This window comes from Cibotium barometz, chromosome 50 (genome assembly GCF_041138505.1).
Source record: "Cibotium barometz isolate CiBa-2024 chromosome 50, ASM4113850v1, whole genome shotgun sequence".
NCBI classification, from domain to species: Eukaryota; Viridiplantae; Streptophyta; class Polypodiopsida; order Cyatheales; family Cibotiaceae; genus Cibotium; species Cibotium barometz.
Window position 1 is genome coordinate 717066 of NC_141095.1, and position 17758 is coordinate 734823.

The 17758-nt window shown below is 46.3% G+C and overlaps 1 protein-coding gene across 6 annotated transcripts in view; it reads left to right on the plus strand.

Annotated features, from left to right (window-relative positions):
- Positions 1-17758, plus strand: part of CLUB (TRAPP II complex TRAPPC10/CLUB) — a 100167-nt gene that overhangs the window by 44268 nt on the left and 38141 nt on the right. For 3 of the 6 annotated variants that reach the window (XM_086786761.1, XM_086786763.1, XM_086786765.1), the window contains exons 9-16: positions 101-162; positions 289-379; positions 472-626; positions 765-1050; positions 1122-1667; positions 1757-1990; positions 2139-2770; positions 13440-13524. In XM_086786761.1, coding sequence (XP_086642887.1) covers positions 101-162; positions 289-379; positions 472-626; positions 765-1050; positions 1122-1667; positions 1757-1990; positions 2139-2770; positions 13440-13524 — 2091 coding nt within the window. The remainder of the gene's footprint in view (positions 1-100; positions 163-288; positions 380-471; positions 627-764; positions 1051-1121; positions 1668-1756; positions 1991-2138; positions 2771-13439; positions 13525-17758) is intronic. The other 3 variants (XM_086786762.1, XM_086786764.1, XM_086786766.1) reach the window with 1 other exon arrangement.

Genomic DNA, 17758 nt, shown 5'->3' on the forward strand with positions numbered 1-17758 from the left:
TTGCGAGGTGAATAAGGTTTTTCTCTACATTTTGCTTTTGTTGAGAGAGTCCTTTTCATATTTTCCTAATATTCTCTTTATTCTTTGATGAATGAAACAGCTGATGAGGCTTGCAGATCTTATAGGTTATGGGAGAAGTATAGAGAGGAGCCCTTGCAACAGGTATTGGGCACCCTGGTGGTGGGGTCGGGGGGTGTTTGAAGCTTGAAAATTTATTCCTTGTTCTTGTCATTCAGTTTTTTGCTCACTTGTTTGGTCTTAAAGTGTACCATTTGTGACCATGAGCAGTGCAACTCTAAGCATGCTTCCTTGGCCCAAGCCAGTAGTTTGGCCCTCTATCCCTGCTGATGCAGCTGCTCGAATTGCACTGAAAGAGCAGGTGGAGTGTATGCTCAATCCCTCGACAACAACCCTCTATAAGAGGCTGAATGCCCTCGTTTGAAAAACTGTGTACTCTCTCTGCTCGTACAGGTTTCAGATGAAAAGCCAAGACCATTTGGGATCTTAAGAAAGGCGCTCCCTCTTGCTCCTTCACTGCTTCTTAGGGATGCCAATAGAAGAAGGGCTGCACTCTCTGTTGGTAACCTCTCGGAGCTGGTAGATTCACGCTTAAGTATCAAAGAGAGGTGTGGAAACTCTCTGTGGTTCGTCTCTTTGCATTTAATGCCGCTTATTTGATGCTAAATCGCTGTCAAGGGTGGGGTTTGATGTGTCAGAAAGTGCTGGCAAGGATGTTTTTATGCTGATATTAGCATGTGTGGCAGCCCAGCTGGAGATGGTGCTGCTTCTTTAACCTCTCCACCCCGTGCTGTAGCAACTACTCTGGATGGTGCTGCTTCTTTAACCTCTCCACCCCGTGCTGTAGCAACTACTCCGGCTCGATCAGTGTCATTTGGACCTTTGAGTCCTGGAAATGCAGGTACAAGCTCGGGTCGTATTGATCGACCTATGCGATTGCCTGAGATATGTGCTGCCGCTGAGGTTGCTATTCAAAACACTATCACTGATGAGAAGCTCAGTGCCGGACTTTCTTCTGTTGAGAAGTTTGAGGTATGCTCAACATTGAGAACTGTTATTGGACTCGGGAATTTGAGAACTTAATGTTGTTGTGCGTTTGACAGGACCTCTACATGGAGCTTACAAGAGCAGCAGCAGATAACTATCATCGTTCTTGGCGCAAAAGGCATGGTGTTGTGCTAGATGGTGAGGTAGCCGCCTTCCACTACCTGCATGGCAACTATGACTCGGCTGCAAAGCTGTATGAAAAAGTCTGTGCAATGTATGCCGGCGATGGGTGGCATGCACTACTAGCAGAAGTTCTCCCAAATCTTGCAGAGTGCCAGAAACAGCTTGGAGACCTGGCTGGGTACCTACTCTCTTGTATTAAATTACTGTCTTTGGACAGGGACCTGTTGCGAGATCATGAACGGCACACCATACAGTCAGAAGTGCTCAGATTGGCGCACAGTGCATTGAAGAATCCAGTTTCCTTGGATGTGTCTACCCTTATCACCTTCTCAGGAAGGGGTGGATCACCGCTTAAGCTTTGTGAAGGGGATCCTGGAAACCTATCAATCTCTGTGTGGAGTGGCTTTCCTGGAGAGGTGACGCTGGATGCCCTCAGTGCCACTCTGATCGCAACATTCACTCCAGAAGAAGGTGTGAAGGTATGCTGCTGTTTATTTTGTCCTCCCCAAGTACTACTGGCTTGGTCTGTGCGATCACCATTTAACTAGTTTTAAACACTTCTTTTCAGGTTGTGAAGAGTGCACAGGGTCCTTGTCTAAAACCAGGCAAAAACAATGTGCTGATGGTCTTGCCTCCACAACGGCCAGGGTCTTATGTCTTAGGTGTCCTGACAGGCCAGTTGGGACAAGTGAGACTTCGGTCACATACTTACTGTATGACAAGTGCACTTAGCTCGAAGGGTGGGTCTCCTGAGAGTGATGATTTTCTGAGCTTGGAAAGGCCTCTGAGACCTGTCTTACAGGTAAATGCACAATGATGATATGCTAATCTACAGTTTGTCATGCTTCACATCATAGTTTTGTTGCCTCTTGGGGTTCCAATCATCTGCTTTATGCTAAACTCAAGTGCTTATATGCTAAACAGTCATGTTTATGCCCATTGCAAAACAGGTGTCAGAGCCACGGCCTCTTTTAGAGATCACATGTGTAGTGTCATGGGGATTGCTGATGAATGAGCCTCAATGGCTTGGCTTGATCATCAGGCCGATAGACTATTCCCTTAAGGGTTCTGTTTTACACCTATCATCAGGAGCTGGTTTGCATATTGATGATCCACAGCTTTGTGAACTTGAAGAAGCGGCCAAGCTACTTAAAGGAAGCACTCAAAAACATTCTTCAAAGGAGACCAGCCACACTCAGAATGCTCTAGAAAATGGCTACGGTGTCAAGGGGAAGGACAAGCAGCTTTTGGACATGAAAGCTGGAAAATTATCGCTTCCTGACTGGGTTAGTGAGCAGGCATCGGTGGTGTGGCTAAGGGTTAAAGCTGTTCAGGATAGGTCCAGAGTTGGTTTACACACTCCTTCACCACCTTCATCTCCTGCAAAGACTTTTGGCAGTTATAGTACAAATGGCACCATGGTAGAACATTCTGTGGCCCATGAAAAGGCAGCAGGTCTTTTGATTTCACAAGATAGTAAGAAACAAGGCTCCATTTCGCTGAAGGATAGTCAGTCTGTCGGAGTAAGAAAGCTGGATTTGAAGCTAGAGTATGGAGCAGCCCTTAGCAGATTTTATGAGAGGTCTGATTTCTTTGTGTGAGCACCTTGCACAGTGTATTAGATCTTATTAAAAGTCTTTTCTGGATTGATGTTTGGAAAGGATGCTCCCTATGAGTGATGATGCTGCTCTGACTGGCTTACGCTTTTGTGTGCTAAATATAGTTGTATGCGTTCTCCAGTTTGGTGTTTGTGTTGGCAATAGTATCTCATGAGTACACATGCTTTGCTTCTATTTTTTAAAGTCAGGCATCTATGCTTCCTTTTAGCTATCACAGTATACATGCCACTCTACACACTAGTTTTACTCCAATGTAAAAGTTTTCACGACTTCTCCATTCTCCTTGTGAATCCTCTCTCCACCATCTCCACTGGGTGGAATTAGTAGTATACCACCTATCATGATTGTACATCTATAGCATGCTAGACAGTGACTGCATAGTGAGCTGCATATGACTAGGATTAGCTTTTCATTTCAGTTTTTCTTTCCATGATACTCAGGACATGGACTTGTTGTATACAGATTTGTCTCATAGGTCAATCTGGCCTTCTGTAGACGTTAATATATCTTCTCTTTCTCTTTCTCTCCTGCAGAGACATCAGCCCTTGGTTTCTCCTCTGCTTTCTTTTGGGTTAGCCTTGGAAAATCAGCCTGTACATGGCCCTTCTCTTGGGATTCAAAGTATGTGATGCCCACTTTGTCGCATATCATGGGTGGCTCTACACGTGGCTCTCTAGCTTGGAAAGCATACACTAATGTAATTTCTGAAAATTTTGACATCATTTTTTCCTGCAGAACACTCACACCTATGTGCTAGAGTTTGAGAGAAGAGAAAGAAAGAAAGAAAGTTATATTTATGTCTTACAAAAGGCCTCATGGGCCTACGAGACAAAAGATGATTACAAGTATCCATGGAATATCATCGTCATGGAAAACTGAAACAAAACTTAAACTGAAACCGGAAACCTAGTAAGTGAAACTGAGAGAGAGAAAAGATCAGTGGAATCAAACACACTCAACAACACAGACAAGAGTCCTTAAACTATTGTTCTATATTATGTACAAGAAAGAAGTAATACAACTGAATTTCTGGTACAATAGATTGCTGAGATTGTACACGACAACTCGCAGCCAACACCTGCTGAAAATCTCCTTGGCCAGCCCATGTATGTAGAGAAACGCTCTGCTGAAAACTTGTGCTGAGAAAATACAGACGACTTTGATGATTTTGCTATGCACGTATATATATGCACTAAGGTGCTGGTGTCTAAACCACCAGTCTTGTGGAGCATACTCCAAGTAATACATCTGCCGATACACCGAAGAAAAAACTCCGATTGTTGTTGGTACAGTCTCGTGCAGTGTGAAGACATGCATATTGGCATAACCCCCCGAGGTGAAGACTTACCCGGTGACGTGTCCTCATATGTGGTGCCTCTGTGACACATACATTGAGAATACTCCACCCAATGCAATCGGCAAGTGAGAAGAGTCCTGTACTAGCCCTGAAATTGAAGCGTCACTAAAGCCAAAGATTCTCCACCTTCTGCAATCAGCAATTGTGAAGACTTTCCCTGATGGAAGCTTTCTTCTCATGTGCTTGTGGCCTAATGCATGCTCCACCTTGGGGTGTGTGCTCAACCAAAGAGATGAAAAAAGCTGACATGCATCTCCTTCACACTTGGTTCTAAAGAAGCTACCTTCTTGGACTGCTCCTCCAAGGTTCTAGGATAATCCTTCGCAATGTGCACTTGAAACATTGACCGGCGAGGCTGCTTGGCTCTTGGAACTCCTCTTGAGAGAGTTGTGTAGTTGTGTTCGTGACACTCCCGCACTGGAATTGGTTTTATCCTCTATGGCATGAACATCTCCATCTTTAGGAATCTCCTTCCCATTATATTACTAGACTTTTTGCTAAGTCCAAGTCTTGGGACTCTCCCGGGTCTCGAGTGTAGAACACTTGCACCTATGTGGTAGGGTTTTCCAGAGATAAAAAGAAGAGTGCAGTGGAATCACACATACGGAACACACAAGTCCTAAACTACTTCTTTGTATTATGTACAAGAAAGAAGTAATAGGATTGGAATTCAAGTACAAGATGTGGTTAGAATGAAGACGTCAAATCCCAGCTCTATGGCCTAGTGTACACTTCCGGCTAGCACTTCGCCTACATAGAAACGCTTTATGCAGTCCAACACTGAGGAAAGCAGATAAATATGATGATTTGGCTACCCACGTATATATGTGTACCAATGCTGAAAATGAAGATGTCAAGTCACAGCTCTATGTACTAATGTACACTCCTGGCTAGCACTTCGCCTCTACAGTGAAACGGTTTGTCAAGTCCAACATTTAGGAAAGTAGATCAATATGACGATCTGGCTACCCACGTATATATATGCACCAATGCTCGTAGTTGGCCAATGGTATTGCTGTTGGCAAGTTGTACCCGATTGCCACATCACCACCTCCACGTCATGATTGCCATGTGGTAGTGCCATGTGTCATCTGCATTGTCTGACTTTGCCCGTGGTTGCTATTTGATGTCTGGCTCAACCCTCCATATTCGTAGGTGTGTCACATTCTTCCCTACTTGCATATTGCAGTTGTCCTTAGCTGCACGATGTCCATATAGAGCTCATACAAGATACCCAAGTTCTCGAACATTGCGAGACCACTTTGCATCTAGTGCAAAGGCCCACATTCTGTCCTTGCCTTGTTAGCATAAAGATCTACAAAGAAGCCTGCTGATGATCAAATTTCACCGATAGAGCACTTACCGTTTGTCCAACTGTCCAAGAAAAAACATTGCAAACCACTGAGTATCCTTTGCAAGCCCACAAGAAGAACACTCCATAGAATGGCTGAGCAAAACTCCGCTATCCAAACTCCAACCACTAATGTATTGGCTCAGATGGAGCACAAGAAGTGCTTGCATCGGCTCCAATGCTCCCTAAAGGAAGAAAGTAGAACCAAGAATAATACTCAGAAACGTTGCACCGAATTTGTATCCATCAGTATTGCTCGGCACCTGAATGTCTAAACCACCCATGTCCTGCGAGACATACACCACTGTTTTTTAAATTCACGCTCAAAATCTACAGGAGTAAAGACCACCTTGCTAGGATGACAGCAAGTCACAGAGTGGTGCCAGTTGAAGATGAAGAAATAACCATTGAAACAGCCCAAGTGACTATGATTGGGCATTCTAGCTACTTCTATGTGTGTGAGAGTCAATAAGGGTTCTCTGCCCTGGGGAGTCCCCCTAAAATCTGATTGTACTTATGTCTCTGTGTGTGCCTTCAGTTATAAAAGGCTTTGTGTCCTAGTTAGAAGCTAAGGGGTGACTAAAGTGTTGGCCTTGCTACCTCGATTGCATTATGTGATGGAGGGCTATCATGACATGGGAGGTGTGCATGATGAGTTGGCTGTGACAAGGCATGTGATGGGTTAGAAGGTTCGTGTTGGGTCTCACCTCCTTTGCTCTCCGAAGGGGGGATTGTTTGATATTCGGACTCTTATGTGTGTGAACCACCTGTTAGAATAGTTAGTGTGCTTAGGTGTGTGAATAGCCTCTTAAAGCTTGATATTGTGTGTCCTGTCAGAGTGCATAGCGGAAATGAAGACAACTGTTGTAGAGAGCAAAACGCAGAAAAGAGAGAGAAATGAAATGAAATGATATATTAACGTCCTCAAAAGGCCAAAATGACCTATGAGACCAAAAAGGTTACAACAATTGGTGGATCTGATACAATGTTTGTGTAAGAAAAGCTAAAACAACTAAACAACTAACTGAAACTGAAACAATAACTATGAGGAAAAGTAAGGTACTAGGAGTTCCTAATGGATAACATCTGGGGAGGAAAACCCCAGCAACAAAGGTAAGCATCATATACATCACTATCCAAAGATGTCTCTCATCGGTCGATGGCGGATATCCTGAGAGAGAGAGAGAGAGAGAGCGAGAGAGAGAGAGAGAGAGAGAGAGAGAGAAATGAAATGAAATGAAATGTTATATTAACGTCTTCAAAAGGCCAAAGTGACCTATGAGACCAAAGTTACAACCATGTGACATCTGATACACTGTCTGGAAAAGAAAAGAAAGAACTGAAGGTAAGTATCTAGCCCCACAATACATCAATAGGGGGCATCCGGAAGCAGCAACTAGGGAGAGTGGGAAGCTAATGCTACTAGTCAAAATGGGGTACATGAGTACATGGATACATGAACACATGAATATGGGGGAGTACAAAAGTGATAGTGAGTACAACAGTATATGGCTATAGTTGTAATCATCCTAGGAGCTCTAGCATGGGTCTCTGCCGGATGGCCTGGATATTTGCCATAGTAAGATGCCTGGTCGGACGAGCCCGATGCCTTGCAATGCTGCTCTGAATCCTCCGGTGTAGACACCGTCTCCGATGTGAGGATCCGCGAACCCTCGGGCGTCTAGATCTGCCCAACTGGATAGCTCTCTCAACTAGAGTCCCACGGGGTGTCCACTGCCGGGCTGTCGGCTATGTGTCCCCTCGGGTAGTCCCTCTAAAGAAGTCAGTAATCTGTCTCTGTGTGGACTCCCTGCCAGTCGGGCATCTGCTCCTGATAATGGACTCTCTGAGCCTGCGGATCTCCAAGAGATAAAAACCCAAGCATCGCTGATCACAATAGTCCATGACTCTAGCCAGTGGTCCAAATCCCTCTCTGAAAAGGCAATGGTAGGGCCCTCGAATCTCATAATATGCTGTGCAGCGACAGATGTAGTGCTCCTCCGTCTCTGGCTCTATCCAACAAATCTGACAAATCCTGTCCCCTGGAGGTATGCCTCTAAATCTGCCTGTCTCTATCTCTAACTGATGTGAGGAGGTGCGGATGTGCCCAATGGCGCACCTCAATCCATGAGACAGATGGGTATCCATGTAGCTCGGTCCAAGTATAAAGCCATTCTCAGTGGTGCGGAGAAGATGGTCTCTATAGAAAGCCATCTTCGTCCCCAACTCCTGTGAGGGCTCTAGCCATGTCCTCCTAGTGTCCAACTGAATGAGGTCCTGTACGATGACTCTACTAATCTCAGAATGTGTCAAGGTGAGAGAGGGTGCCTCCAGAGAGTACTGGAAGGGTGGAAGTCTGTCTAAACTGAACCCGTGGAGCTCAAACCAGGATGCTATCTGCGCATACCAACATGAAGTGTCTCCCTCCATGGCTAGCTGATGAGAGGACTCTAAAGCAAGTCGTGCATACCGGTGTCGGGGAAGCTCCCAGGTGCTATGAATGAAGGACACTGATCTGGCAAGAGCCTCGACTACGATCAGTGGTGCTCCCATCTCGGCTCTAATAATCTCATGGGGTACCGAGGCCTTAGCCCGAATCATCCTGGAGATCATGGACACAAGTGGTCTCTCCATCAATCTCCATCCATCGTATGTGCATCTTGATCGACTGTGACGATCTAGGCTAGGCCCCCAGATGTGTACTCCATATAGCATAGCCGATGTGACTAGTGTGTCAAAAAGCCACAGCTTAGTGCGCGGCTCCTGAAACTGTACCTGTGAGCACATCCTCTCTAGACCTCCTAGTGCTACATATCCTCTAGTCAATCTCGCCTCTGCTGCCCCCCTCATGGAAAATGTGGGCCCAGTGAACACCACTCCAAGATATGTGTATGAGTCAACATACTCCACTGTCTCCTGCCCATATGTGAAAATAGGCGCTGATCTCCAAACCCACCGAGCTGTAGTGTTAAATACCATAACCTTGGTCTTACCAAGGTTAACTGAGAGCCCACTGTCCTGTGCATAAGCATGTAAAGTATCCAAGTGCCTCTGCAAACCCTCTGGTGAGTCTGCTATAAGCACAATATCATCAGCATATAAGAGCAGAGGTATCCAAGTGCCAGTCAACTGGGCTCCTCTGTCCCCTCGTGTCCCAATATAATCAGAGATCTCATCAATGTATAGTCCAAATAGAGTCGGAGAGAGCGGGCAGCCGTGTTTCACCCCTATAGTGGAGTGTACTGGCTGGGAGAGACCCTCTGAAGTCCGCACCTGCCCAACTACTGTCTCATAAAGTGCCATAATACCCCAAATGAGCTCACATGGAACCCCCAAGTCTTGCAGCCTGCGCATCAGTCTAGCTCTGGGCACTGTGTCAAAGGCCTTGCGGAAATCCACAAAGCCACAGTAGATCCTCCTCCCATGTGCTCTGCCCTCCTGAATGATAGCCCTGAGGGTAAAGATATGATCCAAAGTAGAGAATCTTCTCCTGAAACCGGCCTGAGAGAGAGAGAGAGAGAGAGAGAGAGAGAGAGAGAGAGAGAGAGAGTGTGTGTGTGTGTGTGTGTGTGAGTGAGTGAGTGAGTGAGTGAGTGAAATTATATATTAACGTCTTCAGAAGGCCAAAATGACCTATGAGACCAAAAAGGTTACAACAATTGGTTGATCTGATACAATGTCTGTGTAAGAAAAGCTAAAACAACTAAACAACTAACTGAAACTGAAACAACAACTGTGAGGAAAAGTAAGGTACTAGGAGCTCCTAATGGATAACATCTAGGAAGGAAAACTCCAGCAACAAAGGTAAGCATCATATACATCACTATCCAAAGATGTCTCTCATCGGTCGATCGTAGATATCCTCAATGTCCTCCATGGTGAGTACTTTGACTGGACGTCTCCCATGCCGTGCTAGTATGGTCCTAATCCTCTGTTGTAGTCTGCTATATACACTAGAAAATCCCGGAATGTGATACAAAAAGGTGTGCGGGGCAGGCCCTCAATATATATGGCCCTGGGCTGTTGGTCGGGTAGCCCAAAACAAGCCAACAACAACCCTATCTGCTCACGACCTGAAAAACATAGTCGGCCAGAACAAACTCAGTCGGCCAGCACTGAGGAGCAGGTCGTGAGACAGATGTCCAGTCGGCTAGCAGAGAGGAGCAAGTCGGGTAGCATTGCAATCTCATGTCCACACAAAAATACGGGAAAATACATGAAAAATAGGGAAAAAATGAGATACACCTAACTGGGCGGGCACACCGACAAGAGAGGCCCTAGTGTGTAATGTACAGACAGGAGATGACTACTAACACCCCCTCTCAGCTCTGGGATGTTGAACCAACCCCAGTGAGCTGGAGTGCCGCCGGAGCATGGCTTGAGGTAGACACTTTGTGAAGAGATCCGGTGCATTGTTCTCCGTGGAACAATAAACAAGCAAGATGTCACTAGCCAAAATCTTCTCACAAAGTGATACTCTATGTGCTTGGTCCGAGCATGGAAGACCGGGTTCCGAGCAATAGCGATACAGCTTTGGTTATCGTATTGGATGACTGTGGGCTCCTTCTATGGAAACCCAATCTTGCCAAGCAACCGCCGCAGCCACACAACCTCGCAAGCAGCACCACAAGCAACCCAATACTTTGCCTCTATAGACGACAAGGCAATAGTTGGCTGCCTCTTGTTGCTCCATGAAATAGCTCCTGAGCCGAGGGTAAAACCATAGCCTGATGTAGATCTCCTCGTGTCTGGATCTCCTCCCCAATCCGAGTCACTCGAGCCTTGGAGTCGGACTCGGTCCTTCGTTTCCCCTCCAGTGTCATAGAAGAGTCCAAGATCCTTCGTACCCTGTAGATACCGCAAGATTCTCAATCTTGCGTCCCAATGAGTCTTCAAAGGTGTCTGCATGAACGAGCTCAACAACCCCACGGGAAAGCTCAAGTCCAATTTGGTGTTTAGCAACCAAATCAATGAACCAATGAGCTTCCGATACAGAGAGGCATCGACCTACATTGGACAACTCACCACCTCACTCCTCCTACTCTCTCTAGAGATTGGCGCCTCCTTCATGAGGGCTGTTGGGCTGCATTTTCTGCACTTTCTCCTTCCCAACTCCATTTCCAAGCTTGCTAAGGTGTTTCACAAGCTTCCAAGTGTGTTTCCGGATGCTAATCACTCTGCTACACACTATCAATGACTGAAATTCAGCAAAACAGCTCTCTTTATTGTTGTAATTTCTGGTCTTTTTGCTGAAAACCCTAATTTCAGTCCTCCTTTCTCAAGTTGAACCATAGGGAAAGCTTTCCCAAGGTTCCCTTCATCCTCTTGAAGGCTTTTGTGGCAAAGAAATGCGACAAATCGAAGATCTCATCACTCCAAGGACTTCCATCGCGAAGACTTCCGCTGTCATCGACTCTACTTGCAATTAGTAAGCTTTTATGCTTGAATATGGAAGCAAGTAGCAGGAGGGAGGAACCGGATTACAAGATCACATATCCTGTGTAGTGTTATCTTGTCCTACGTGCTCTCTTGCAGATTGTTGCTACCATGTGTTGGTGGAACAACATGGGCACTTGAGAGGGTAGTGTAGGTTGCAAGTCTACATCGACAACCACTTGTTTGCAATACTGTATTCATATGCATTGGTATGGAAATCTGGTCAGAAATGCCCTTGACACTATGTACTTGATTCTCCCAAGATCAATATACTTTATTTGACAGAAGGGTCGGTCGTTCCGGCTCATTGTGTGTCTCTTGTCAATTCAGCAAACTTCTTGTATTTGAACAAGTCTCCATCAAATCTTAGTGTATTTAAGTGTATTGATTAGCATTGTGTTCAACCAAGTTATAGGTGGGCAGGGCACAGGTGCGCAGGGAAGGTGGCAGGAGGGGAGCGAGGTGAATGGTAGCATAGGGAAGGTGGGCAGCGCACAGGTGCGCAGGCACAGAGAGGCGCGCTACAGTACGGGGAACTCGTTGAGTCATGACTCTCTTCCAAGTTCCTGGACCGACTCACCTTGAGTTATTAGGGGAGTTTTTTCTGTATGCCAACCCTATCTACCATCAGAGAGTACAGGAGATTGCAAATATAGGCAATGGACTCCCAACGGTGCAGGCGTATTCATTGATTTGGACACACTGTTTGGTTTGGCAAGGGACGTACTCTGCAGTCCAAGAAGGTTCAAAAGCTTCTTTTTGCTTTGAAATGTGAGAAAGCACTTGTTTATCACAAGGCACTCGACTGATCAAGTCTTCTCTTTCAGATACACTGCTGAAAGTTCTGCTCAATTTGGTGCACCAAGGAACACGGACCATCCAGAACTACAGCAGCCAATAGCACAAGAGGTCATTGAGGATGTATTGAAGCAGCATCACAAGAAAGAAAAGGTTGCTTTTCTCATGGGAGGTCCTCTTACAAACGTAGCAACCACACATACCTTTTTTAGGTGGCGAGTCATCCCTGTAGTGCACCCATTATTCAGCCCTGCTGTCCACTCTGTAGATTGCCACGTGGACCTGAACTGTGTATCCACGTGTCACAGTTAGCCCTTTCCATGTGTCTCAGCAATCAGCGCTGGATGGCAGATTTTGGCAGGCTAGATTTCTCAGCCCTGCATCTTCTGTAAACTAGCCATGTTAGGGTTTTCTCCCCTCTGCTTTCAGTCGGCAGCCCACAGTCGGGGCTGTTCACAGCTGTATACAGGGAAAGCATGCAGAAGAGTCCCAAAAAGCATAAACACCCAACACAACTAAGAGGCACACAAGTTATAGCCTTCTCCAGAACTCGACCAGCTCTCTGTTTGTTTCAGCAAACAGTCACAAACTCTCTTAAGCATTAACATGACTCAGACTTACGGTTTCACCTCTAAACACATAAATATGAGGACTGTCAGGGAAAGCACACCCAAATGTGACAAAAGCTCTTTCTTTTTCCATAGATATGCATCGATTCCAAGAACTGTCTACGCACATCTAACCACAGCGTCTTCCTCATTCACCTCTAACTCTGCTCCATCCTCCACCCAAAGTGCCCCATACCACCGGCCCTTGGAAGACAAAAATCAGCCCACAGATTAGAACCTGGAAGATCCGCGCGATGTATTTTCTTCTTTCCTCCCGGAGTGTTCCCCTCCCCTTAATTCCAGCAGGTCTAGCTCTGATACCAATGTCAAGCCCCCAGCTTAATAGACCCTGCGATTAAGCATAAACAAATAGAAAAAATACATAAAGACTCAAGCATCTAACTAACCACCCAACCATAGAGCCATTTAGGCTCACCCCCGACCACAGTGGGATAGTAGCATCACACCCATTGGATGCTAGCATGGAGTAGTCTCAAGGCCGCAAGTCCAGGTTGGAGGAACTCTCCCCCAAAATGACTCATAAAGTCACTTATATAGGCCTTCAATAAACTAAGAGCCAAATATAGCACGTCTCATAATAGCTACTTACCCCCACCTAAGATGCCTTACCCCTAGGCTATGGTTAACCTAACTTGAAGGTCTCAACCTTGGTTAGCCTTGGGAAAAAACAGTCTCCCTTTCCTTTCCTAAAACAACCACATACATGGTGGGACCTTGAAGCTTCTAAGGTTTTTCATGTAACCTTGGCCATGTGACCTTACGACCTTTAAGAAAAACACTTGAGCCCAATTTTCATGCAATCCATCATAATTAAACCTACAATATACCAAACTGCCCCATAAATACTAAAATTTGATTTTCATAATTTTAACTATGTGCTAGCTTTGATGAATTTTTTCAATGTGCTAGCTTATGGACAATGTTAAAGATCGATTTCAATGTGCTTGCTTATGGACAATGTTAAAGATCGATTTCAATGTGCTTGCTTATGGACAATGTTAAAGCTCTATTTCCATTCTTTGGTTGAATTTATAGTGCATGTGTGGGTTGTTTTTTTGCAGAACATTAACGGTTCAATTTTTGGATCCCCTGCGAACTGTTTCTCGGGTGGTTGCAAGGGGCAATGATTGCACACTTCTTTTGCAAGTATGTTAAATTCAACTCAAAGAGGTTTGCATGTTGATCGTCGAGATTGGTTATCGAAATAGTTTTATTCTTCTTTTATTGGTTTCTAACTAAAGCTGGAAAAGATTATTTTATTCAGTATTTTCTTGTAATGTAATGACTATTGGCTCTGTAACCTCAAGTGTCTGGTCTCATAGACACCGTGTCCCTATTTGGGACGGCGCTCAATGATAATGACCCTACCATCTTTGTAGATAGCCCACTTGCTTGCTCTATGGGCCTCATGAACTGTCACCATCGCCTCATGCCGTTGTGCCGCCTGTGCTGGGGTGAGATCATCTCCCATGTACACCTGTGTGCCCTTGAGGGAAACACGTCTATCTAAGATGGCATGTTTGTTGGTGGCATCAAGGAATCTAATGATGAGGGCCCGCTCTTGTGTCATATCCTTGCCTACCCTCCATGTATCTACAAAGGTGGGGGTTATCCCGTCCACTCCTATCATCTGGCAAAGCGTCATGGCATCCTCCTTGGGGGAAGCCCCCGCCTGTAGCCCCTGCACTTGCACATGGAGGGGCCTATCCGTCCTGCGTTTCTGCTCCTCGAGAGTCTCATGTATGATGCTATGTGGGGGTTTGTGCTTCTTCACCACCTCCACCGTAGTTCCTCCGAGAGAGAGAGAGAGAGAAATGAAATGAAATGTTATATTAACATCTTCAAAAGGCCATAATGACCTATGAGACCAAAAGTTATATCATGGTGGATCTGATACAATGTCTGGATAAAAAAACCCAGAAAATGAAAAATAAAGATGATACTACTGGCACCTAGAAAATGAAACTGGAACTGGAATATAGCGAGGGGGGGTATGCTATGGAGGTGAGTGGAATATAGTGAGAGGATACAATATCATGTGGGACGGAGGGGTACACTATGGAGGTGCCTCCATCTCATAATATGTGCCGCATCGGACACTGGCGGATCTCCTCAATATCCTTTGTGGTCAGCACCCTGACTGGGTGTCCCGCATGCCTCGCAAGAATAATCCGAATCTGCCGCTGCAACCTCCGTCTATACTGGGAGAGAGAGAAATGAAATGAAATGAAATGTTATATTAACGTCTTCAAAAGGCCATAATGACCTATGAGACCAAAAGTTACATCATGGTGGATCTGATACAATGTCTGGATAAAAAAACCCAGAAAAATGAAAAATAAAGATGATACTACTGGTACCTAGAAAATGAAACTGGAACTGGAATATAGCGAGAGGGGGGGGGTACGCTATGGAGGTGAGTGGAATATAGTGAAGGGATACAATATCATGTGGGACGGAGGGGTACACTATGGAGGTGCCTCCATCTCATAGTATGTGCCGCATCGGACACTGGCGGATCTCCTCAATATCCTCTGTGGTCAGCACCCTGACTGGGTGTCCCGCATGCCTCGCAAGAATAATCCGAATCTGCCGCTGCAACCTCCGTCTATGCTGGGATGCCCCCCTCCGTAGTCGTGGGCGTCTGGACCACCCAAGCTCAATCGCATGATCAATCAGTGTACCCCTGGTGTGGGCGGTATCCATGTCCTGCTGCTGTTGTGGTCCATCTGGCACAGTGATGGCTGGACTAAAGAAATCTGTAATGTGCCTCTGAGTCTGGCTCTCTGTGTGCCTAAGCAGGCTATCTCTATGTCTCCGCAGCTCAAGCAAGAACAATCCCAAACACCTCTGGTCCTGGTACCCCATGACTCTGGAAAGTGGTCCAAAACCCTCTCTGAATAAACAGTGGAAACGACCACGTATCTCATAGTATGCAGTACAATGGCATATATAATGCAGCTCTGTCTCTGGCTCCCCATGGCATACTCGGCATATCCTGGCCTCAGCTGGTATACCTCTATATCGGCCAATCTCAATCTCAAGCTGGTGTGAGGATGTGCGAATCTGACCAATAGCACATCGTACTGCATGAGACAAGTGTACATCCATGTAACTGGGTCTGATCACAAAACCATCTGCTGTGAGCTGAAGAAAATGCTCTCTGTAGAAAGCCATCTTCGTGCCCAGCTCCTCAGTCGGCTGTATCCATGTCCTCCTAATGTCCAGCTGAACTAAATCCTGACGGATGAGTCTGGTAATCTCTGTCCGTGTGAGAGTGAGAGAGGGTGCCTCCAGAGAATATTGGAAGGGAGGCAATCTGTCCATGCTAAAACCATGTGCCTGGAACCAAGATGTCATCTGTCCATACCAACAAGCCGTGTCTCCCTGTAAAGCTAACTGTCGGGAGGACTCCAGGGCGAGGCGTGCATATTTGTCTCGGGGGAGATCCCACAAGCCATGTATGTAGGAGACTGATCTCGTAAGAGCCTCAATCACCAGAGGGGCAGCCGCCAGCTCTGCTCGAATAATCTCATGAGGTACCACGGCCTTGGCTCTTATAATCCTAGTAATCATAGATACCAAAGGCCTCTCCATACCTCTCCACCCGCCTGCGCTATGATGGCCCACTGAAGGTCCCCATATTTGCACTCCATAAAGCATAGCTGATGTCACTATGATGTCACTAGAGAGAGAGAGAGAGAGAGAGAGAGAGAGAGAGAGAGAGAGAGAGAGAGAGAGAGAGAGAGAGAGAGAGAGAGAGAGAGAAATGAAATGAAATGATATATTAACGTCTTTAGAAGGCCAAAATGACCTATGAGACCAAAAAGGTTACAACAATTGGTGGATCTGATACAATGTCTATGGAAGAAAAGCTAAAAACAACTAAACAACTAACTGAAACTGAAACAACTATGAGGAAAAGTACGATACTAGGAGCTCCTAATGGATAACATCTGGGAGGAAAACTCCAGCAACAAAGGTAAGCATCATACACATCAAAATGACCTATGAGACCAAAATGTTACATCATGTCCATGGAATACATCATCATGTTACTGAAAGTAAAACTAAAAGAAAATATCCGTGAAAGAAACAAAGCCAAGAATATCTCGCATATGGCGTTGCAACATGGTACCCAATGTAGTGAGGCTGACAGGGCGGGAGAAAGTCCTCTGGTTGTGGGAAATGATGGTTCTGATCCTCCTGAGGTGTTGTGAGCGTGGGTGGCGGCTACTATGTCGGGGGCGTTGGGCTTTGCATAGCTCGGTGGCTCTATCTAATGTCACTCCTCTCAGTTGGGCTTATGCATCCGCCTGAAGGTCGGGGGGAGTGGGTGGATCTGCTCTCCCAGATCCATAAACGCCAGAATCTCTCCTTGGCCACCTTGGTCGGAGGTGGGCCAATGTGCCACTCATATGCATGGAATCTGATCATCCTCACCCTCTACAACGTGCATTCACTGAAGTCCTCCAAGGGGGACTCTGATCTCTCTAATCTACCTTGAGGTCCAATCGAAAAAGTGAGCAAGGCGGAGCTCTCATCCGTGCCATGAACTTCTAGGAGAATATCGTGCTTGGTAAACACTCCCAACCATTGTGGGGGAATAGGGTCAGGGATAGGGGTCAGCCACTCTGGAGGAATGGCAGAGTCGATCTCGAGCTGAGTCTGTCTCTTCCCCGGATCCCAGTCAGGCCTCTGTCTTGAGCCACTAGCGGAAGTTGTCTTGATGCAAGCCAATCTCCAAGGGACCTAGCCTGTCCGGTGCTCAACACTCCCCAAGATACATGAGGCCGAGCCCCGAGCATGGGGCTACTAGGTAAACAGATCAGGGGGTTCCAAATCAAGGGCTGTCGAAGACCTCCATTGTGGGGGAATAGGGTCAGGGATAGGGGTTAGCCACTCTGGAGGAATGGCAGAGTCGATCTCGAGGCTGAGTTTGTCTCTTCCCCGGATCCCAGTCAGGCCACTCTCCCGAGCCACTAGCGGAAGTTGTCTTGATGCAAGCCAATCTGCAAGGGACCTAGCTTGTCCTATGGTCAACACTCCCCAAGATACATGAGGCAGAGCCCCGCCAATAGGTAAACAGATCAGGGGGTTCCAAATCAAGGGCTGTTGAAGACCTCCATTGTGGGGGAATAGGGTCAGGGATAGGGGTAAGCCACTTTGGAAGAATGGCAGAGTTGATCTTGAGGCTGAGTCTGTCTCTTCCTTGGATCCCAGTCAGGCCTCTCTCCTGAGTCACTAGTGGAAGTTGTCTTGATGCAAGCCAATCTCCAAGGGACCTAGCTTGTCCCGTGCTCAACACTCCCCAAGATACATGAGGCCGAGCCCCGAGCATGGGGCCACTAGGTAAACAGATCAGGGGGTTCCAAATCAA